General features: G+C 43.9%; 1 protein-coding gene across 1 annotated transcript in view; it reads right to left on the bottom strand.

The window, feature by feature from the left end:
• The window catches only part of LOC125709661 (sodium-driven chloride bicarbonate exchanger-like), a 38,784-nt gene extending 33,450 nt beyond the window's left edge, over positions 1-5,334 (bottom strand). The window contains exons 1-2 of the mRNA XM_048978318.1: positions 5,064-5,334; positions 2,053-2,082 (exon numbers count right to left, since the gene is read on the bottom strand). Coding sequence (XP_048834275.1) covers positions 2,053-2,082; positions 5,064-5,111 — 78 coding nt within the window. The 5' untranslated portion in view covers positions 5,112-5,334. The remainder of the gene's footprint in view (positions 1-2,052; positions 2,083-5,063) is intronic.
• Positions 5,335-8,172: the final 2,838 nt, after the last annotated feature.

The raw sequence follows: 8,172 nt of genomic DNA, 5'->3' as shown, positions 1-8,172 counted from the left end.
TGCAGTCTGATTCAGTGTATAGCAACCTACACAATTAGTGGTGCATTTTAACCAGAAACCATATGAATATTACAGCAAGGGTTTGAAAGCGAAGACTACATTCAGAGTTTTGTCATTTTCTCAGCCCGGCAAAACATAGTTAACATGTAAACTGCTGAATAAAGGTGAAAATCACGCACTAAATGTTTGTCTCGCCACGTATAATCAGACAGAAAGGCATCCATGGAAGAAAAGCGCAAATCCTGCAGCAGATTAACCTAAAAACAAAAATCATCGAACAAGAAAATATTACACCAGGGGCCTGTATCACGAAGCAGGATTTCTTGCTTAGCCGGATAGGTTGTTGGGTTTAAAGTAGTCTGGCCTATTTGGACCTTATCTTCATTCACTTACATTTAGCTCAGACTACCTTAAATCCAACAAGTTATCTAGCAAACAAGAAGTCCCGCTTCGTGGAACACGCCCCCAGAACTCACGTTTGCTTGTTTGGGTCAGATTCTGCAACGTTCTACCTGACGAACCACACGAAGTGCGATGCCCTCCACACCGCCACACTCGCCCCTGTGTGCCGCCCCGTCCGATGTGCATTTGTGTTATCAATCAACTTGCTTCTCCGAGCAAACAACAGACAAATGAATAAAGTAATTAGAAGCCACACAACAGTGTGATAGTCCTCCCACATTTAGGAGCCGATCGCTCCAGGTGAAGTAAATGAATTGGCCTGAGTGAAATGACTCAGCGGGGATCAGTATATCCGGGAACAGCGCAAACAGCCAATAAACAAAACATATTTACCTTCCTTATCAGCAGAAGAAGGAGGCTTCTTTTCAGCACAAAAATAAACACCAAAAAACGAAGTTTGCACATTGCCAGATTAATGGGCTGCAGCGTATTAGCATAATGCTATAGAACATCATTACTCTAATTGTGTTTCTATTTACAACAGCTATTCTAAATATGGCTTCATTACATGCGGATCTGAATGGGGCTGGACTGCAGCCTCACACATCCAAGGGTCAGGGGTTCGAATTTGGCACATCTAAATTGCCTATAGTGGACGTGTGTGTCTTGTGTAGATGACTGTCTTTTCATTTGAGGGTACCTGTGTTATTTATGGTTAGGATGTACAGTCTAGCCGCTACCTAGACCAAGATAAGCAGCGAGAGGGACAGACAGACAGAGAGACAGACAGAAAAGCAGAGAGAGACAGACAGAAAAACAGACAGACAGAAAAACAGACAGACAGAGAGAACGACAGAGAGACAATCAGACAGAAAGAGGGACAGAGAGTCACACAGAGGCAGACAGTGAGACAGTGAGACCCAGAGGTAGACAGAAAGACAGACAGGGTGACACACAGACAGTCAGACAGGTTGATTGATTTGAGGCTGACATCCCACCTGATAAGCCCTCCACCTGGCTCTGTCAGACACCAAACATAACCGGGGGACTGCATGGCTCCCGATTCCTCATCGGCATTTAGATTTCTCCCTCATTTCTATGGCTTAGTAACCTGCACGGGGTCCACATGCAGGGGCTGCATAAATCATGGCTGCCTCCTCTCTGCAAATGTACATCACTGCACAGTTACAGAGCATGATAGCACTGCAGGGAGGGCGACTCGGTCGACGCGCCAGGTTACGGAAAAGACAAATGACGCTTCGAAACGGCACAGAGTCTCGTGCGAAACCTGATGCATGGGACACAAGAGGCCAACAGCAGACCACAGACGTCGGGAAAGTTACTGTGAGTTCAGCAGAATCAGCTCCACTGAAAACAGAGGTGTCTTTATAAGCGTAAGAGGCGTGTCAGGGGCGTGACAAGAATGAAAGCAACTACACAGCATCCCATAAGAGATCCGGAACATTCCCTCCCAGCCTCATCAGCTACCGTTGCCAGAAACATACAAGCGTTCATGCCAGGCAGAGCTAGCAGAGATGGTGCATGGCGGGCAAGCCGAGGAGGGAGACCCATGTTGGCAGGCGGGCCCGCATGCACCAAACGGACCTGCCACATGCAGGGTACATGCGTGCGCTGCATGGTCGAGCTCACCTCCCTCCTGGCTCCGATGGGGGTTTCGACCTGCAAAGGACACAGTACTGTCAAGTACATTCCTACTATTTATAAGAGGTTTTCAGTTCTATTCCCCAATAAGCTAAATGTCACCGTTCCAGAACATTCTGGGTAAGCATAATATATAGTTGTTTGAGACTTTCTACGCAAGAGCACTTAAAAGATACACGGGAAAGCGCAAAGATAGGAATAGCAATCTGTTGGGCTCTGTTTAGGAACTTATCAAAACTCGCCTATTTTTAAACGAACCCCTTTAGCCAACAGCTTCGCCTGAACGCTCTGGCTGAGAAGTAGCAGTTCGGCTCGAGATGAAATTCACAGCAAGACAAAGGCTTCAGCAAGCTGTGAGTGGCGAGAACATTATGTTCACTAAATTTCACACAGAATGTATGATTCATTCTAAGAGGGTCTGTCTCACATGTGGGGGGGGGGGGGGGGGCAAAGGGAACGCACGTGAAGGCACAGACTTCCAGCCTCTAAATGAAACGTGAGATTATACAATTCCAACAGTCGTCACTGCGATATCCACTGTGGAAAAGGAGCAAGCTGACACCGAGCCGACCAGTTAAGGGTCCACTACACTCTCAGAAAAAAACTGTTTTCTACCCCATCATACAAAACAACATTAATGTCCCCCAATGGTACAGAACTGTACCTCAAAGTCCATTTCTGTACCTTAAAAGGTACATTTACCTACAGCTAAGGCACAATTGGCAGACGATTGAAAGTACAGCCCAAGTAATTGTACCCAGAAAGGGTCATTTTTTTCTGACAGCGTAGGTGAACCGAGGAGGTCCAAGGGCTGTGGGCCGCGCTCCACGAGAAGTAATCAGCATGTCTGCGTTTTCTCCAGTTCTGCTAAATTCTCCTTTAATCCTTAAAGGAGCTTTGTGTCGTTTTTTCCTATTTTTCTGTATTTCTGTCCTGCTGAGTAATGATAAGTTTTATATGGTGTGGTTCAAATAAACCTTTGGTCTGGCCCAGTTATAGTAGCCCTGTAACCACCAGTCAGGTGGATGTCTTTGTCTACCATAAGGTATTCCAGATCGCCTGAACACAGAGACCCAATGAGGCGTCTTACTGAACTGAAATGAAACTGCATTTGCCATACGTTCAAGTACAGGGACAGGGGATGCATTTTTTCACACATCCCATCTTCTTTAAAATGACCAGTTAAGACAAAAACGTAGATGTACCGTCAAAATGACATGATAAAATGAAAGGCATGAACATGCACCCCCACCCCTCCACTGGACCCTGTGGGAGTCGCAGCACTGGGGCAGCCAGTGCCCAGCTCCCTTGAACAGGGACACAGCTAAACCTTGTACAATGGGGTGGTGGGCTATTTACAGGTGGGGGGAGGGACACAACCACCTGAACACAACCAATGATCTTCCATGACAGACACAGGGTTCAAAGCCACAGAGCCACAGATCATCCTGCAACTAGAAAAAAAAAATGTAAGTTAATCTTGATAAATTGAACTATAAACTAGTAATACTCAGACATTAAATATATGCACATATATATACATATGGATACGTGCATGTCCAGGATAAATAGCGCAGTTGTAAGTAATAAGATGCACTGATGAATAATAAAAAATGATTCATCTGGTTATGCAGCCATCCCAGGACCAAGCACTTCTGCTGACAAGTTACACCAGCAATCAATGCAGGTTTCACATACAGCCCCTCAGTCCTGTGAGAATCTCCCCTGGCCACTGCTGGCTGTAGATGCATCTCTAGCTAGTAGGTTTGAGACATGACCTTCCTCCGTGAACCCTGCAGGTATGACAACTGGGTCATGTGTTTTTTCCTACTTCAGGAAAAGCTGGACTTAATCCACTCCTCGGAGATTCCAGTGCATTGTGTGAGCTGATTAGATTTTAAGGAGGTCCTGCGCATGTTTGGCATCTTCCCCATATCAGACGTCACACTCAAGGCCCATGAGTAAATCTGTCACGGCTCCCACGAGCATCCCTCCGCATACACAAAAGCGCCGTCTCTCCTCAGGACCCCTGCGTGGCCCCGCCCACCTCGGAGAATTCCGCTTAATTACAAAGCTGAAACCTGATTGGTCAGAGGCAAAGCCTGCCACTCAGCTGTTGGTTGGAACAAGCCGCCCAACTCTCTGTCCAGAAAGACCCACCATCACACAAGGACTGCGCTGCGTCCATTGACCGATACAGCGCTCACATCAGCTTTTATCACTAACACTATAAACTGATGCTCAATACCAGTCTTTCATCTTGTCCCTCAAGATTTCAGTTTCCAAAGTAGAAAAAAAAAGATATGAAAAAGATACAAAAATCTACAAATATGCACATAGCTATAGGAATTAACATCCCGTTAATTCCGATCAAAGCCTAACATAAATATACCATAACGTAAATATACGTTATTCGTTTATATGTGACCGATTCCCGCAAACCTGTGGTTCACACACCGGGAATGTTAAGAAAGACATTTTCTCATCCCGCTGGTAAATAACTGTCTTATTACATTCAAATATTCGAGCTCCTAGCCTCATGTTTGTATAAGTTAAGATTTCTTATGTATATTAAAATAAAATTAACGTGTGACTGAGAAGGGTGACTGGAGCAGAAAGTATGAGAGGAGATCGAGCCCGTTTCCCTGCCGCTTATAAATGCGCTTTATCTCCCAGCCCGCAGTTCCAACGCACCTGACCTACTTTAACACGAAAATACAGAAATACACGCATCTACGCCGGATACATCGATGGAGGATTGCCTTGCCTTTTAATTAATGTCGACCGGCTGCTACACGTTTACCTGGAAATAAACGCTTTATTAGATTCGCTGCAAACACGTATTTGGCGTTAGTGGTGTACATAGCCCACGTTTGGGAGAAAGCAGGCACGAATGCAATAGAAAATTAACAATTGATATAAACGTCCAGCTTCCAGTGAAATATTGTAAATGAGCCGATTAGTACAGGACATGGAATATCACAATGGAATATCATTACCGTCGGCAGCAGCGGCTCCATTTGCGCTCCTTGGTCCTTTGCGTCCATTCTTCCTTGCTGTTAATTCTCACGGTTTTACTGTGTTGCGTTCTTTCGCGTTAATATTTGGCGCTTCTGTGTCAGAATTAAATTTTACATAAATGAACTCTACATGGTCAGACGTCTGAAAGGATCCAGCAGCCTGTTCGTGCCGCCCGCTTTACTGCCAACTACCGCTAGTCGGATCGGACCGTGACAATTTATGACCGCCGCTCCTTATGTGAGGGACTTGCTCTGTTCTCATTGCCGCTTCCAGAGCACAGACACCAAAAGAAAGACAAATTAGTGGAAGTGTTTTAACAGAAATTAGTCGTGCAGCTGCAGGTAGCACATGTTTGATTAAATTTGTACTGTAAATAATGTGCATGTCAAAAAAATGTGAGATATGTCAGGGGTTTTAGAGAAGAGCTGTTCTCCACAAGTCAGTGATGATAAATCTCGAGTGAGTGGCCACTAGAGGGATGACCATCAAACCATTACTCTTACCATCCAATTTTTTATATTATAGATGCATTTTAACTGACGAAAACAGGGACACCTAATGTCAAAGATTCCATGTCATTGGGTTGCTTTCGTATACCAGAATTAACACATATCAAACATTTATCAGGAATTCTACTGGAACACAATTGTAATGTTCGTTCATTAATCGACCATGAAGTTTACTTATTCCCCCGATTCAACCTGAAGAATTTATACTGTGCCCTGCAAACAGTAGAAGGCCTGCATTTTGTAGCTTAACGTCGTCTTAAACACCGGGAGGCTCCTAAAATAGCGTCAAATGTAATAAATAATGTATTTCTGTAATTATAAAATCATCATCAGATGTCAGCCTTCCGTTTTGTGAGATGCCAAGCTGCACGTGACCGCAGCCTAGTCTGGAAATGCGGCATAATTCAGTCCTACTACTGTTGACCATGTGACCGTTTTCAACCAATAGCTTTTTACTTCGAGTCGATGGTGGAGATTTTCATAAACGCGAATAGATCGGCCTGTTTTCATATTCCTTTATGACGGTGGTAAGATTATGCACCTTAATCGTCATATGTACCTGGGTGCATGTAGTCACGTAAACCGTATTAAATAATTTTGGTTGTGATCGATGGGGGATTCGGTAAAGCTGGTTTGCTTATCGGATTAGTATAGCCGCCTTTCAACAGATCAGTCTCTGTGTATATGCTTATGCAAAAATAAAGATATTTACGAATTACGAATATTATCTATATAGAAATGTGCAGGGAGGGCGCCAGGGTGGTGCAGTGGTTTGAACTGTCGCCTCCCTGTCCACAGTCCAAAAACATGTTGAGGTTAATTGAAGTTACCAAATTGCTCGTAGGCGGCTGTGTGAATTAATGTGTCCTGTGATGGGGTGGTGCACCGTCCTGGGATCTTCCCTGGGATGGGCTCCGGACCGCTGGACCCTGAATAGGACAAAGCAGTAACAGAAGATGGATGGATTGAAATGTGCATATAGGTTTAAAAAACCCCAAGTTAAATAATGGCGACAAGAAGACTTAAGTACAGAATAACATGGACATCCGCCACATTCAGTGGAATAGTGTTTTTTACGAGTGTCCTGCTATCGTTTTGCATTACTTGGAACACAAGATGAGTTCCTAAATCATTAAATTTATTGCATTCATGCATTCGTTACTGTTTCTGCGTCATTTGTTTAGTGTCATTTTGTCCCTGAAAAGAGATCATTCTGATTTCAACTTGTAGTATGATGTAACTAATTATATCTGCTAAAAAGACATGTGCACCCGCAACAGTAGGCGACGTAAGGCAGTGACGCCAAACAGTCACAACCCTGGATGATTGTAGTTCCGCTAAGGAAAATGTCTTGCCCAGAAACGTGGTGCAGTAGCGCCCTCTACCAGAAAGTCTCTCCATTACTCCGCGAGGAAAGCAAAGATACTAGTGAACCAGCGATTCTGCTTCAAAAAATAATGCTTTAATAAATCGAGGCATGGTTCTGGGTGGATCTGTTGCTACCCAGGGGGTTTTGCCGATTGTCCGTTATTGGTTTCATCAAACTTAAATGCAAGAATTTCATACTGAATATATCAACATTGCTGGGCAATTCAAAGAGATGTTTCCTCATATAGGATTTATTTAAAAAAACATTTTTGGTAAAATTACATCACTGGGCAAAGAAAAGGTAAACTTGACATCCCACAGAAGTCCATCCACCCATTATCTGCCGCTTATCCAGGGTCGTGTCACTGGGGCAGTAGTCTCAGCAGGGATGCCCAGACCTCCCTCTCCCCAGCCACCTCCTCCAGCTCCTCTGGGGAATATCAAGGTGTTCCCAGGCCAGCCGAGAGACATCATCTCTCCAGTGTGTCCATTTTCTATACACACTGTCCTCTTCAGGGTTGTGGGAGGTCTGGGACCAATCCTGGAGGCTACGGGTTCAAGGCACCAACCCAGGATGGGGCACCAACTCATCTAAGGCATATTCAACACATTTAATAAATTATTGCTAAGGAACATTTTTGGCTAAATTGTCATCTTTTTCACATGACAACTTGCATATTTTCCATTTAATAGGGGAGACTGGGGATGGTTGTAACGTTTTTTTACATTTTTGCCTGAGTTTTTTTTATGGAATCCCATTTAAAATTTGATACCACCTACCCGTGTCTTCGGTTATATAGCACAGGTTTTATCTCTGTATCATAAACAGACAATGATTTGTTTAGCCTCAAACACACGGAGATAAATGTTACAATTTACCCCATAGCCAGGGATAGTTCTAACACAGCTCTTGGTTAAATGTAGCATTATGAATGATGAAAAAGGTTTTTTTTTGTTAACAAAATTTGTGGAGGTGTATACATAGGTGTACAATTTATATTAATCACAATTAAAATGAAAGATCATAATAAAACCAAATGTCCTGCTGTCCACCAATTTTAATAACTGAATAATAATGTGCATTGAGGGCATCATTAGGCCCATTTTATGGGGGCTTTAGTGCCGTAGTGGGTGGGTGGGTAGCTTGAGAGGCAGCCGGGTGGACATTTGGAGAAGTATCACTACAGGCTAGCAGTGAACAGGTTTACAA

The sequence above is a fragment of the Brienomyrus brachyistius genome, chromosome 16 (genome assembly GCF_023856365.1).
Source record: "Brienomyrus brachyistius isolate T26 chromosome 16, BBRACH_0.4, whole genome shotgun sequence".
Lineage (NCBI taxonomy): Eukaryota > Metazoa > Chordata > Actinopteri > Osteoglossiformes > Mormyridae > Brienomyrus > Brienomyrus brachyistius.
Note: the sequence above shows the minus strand (reverse complement) of the source record. Positions and strands in the feature narration are given on the sequence as shown.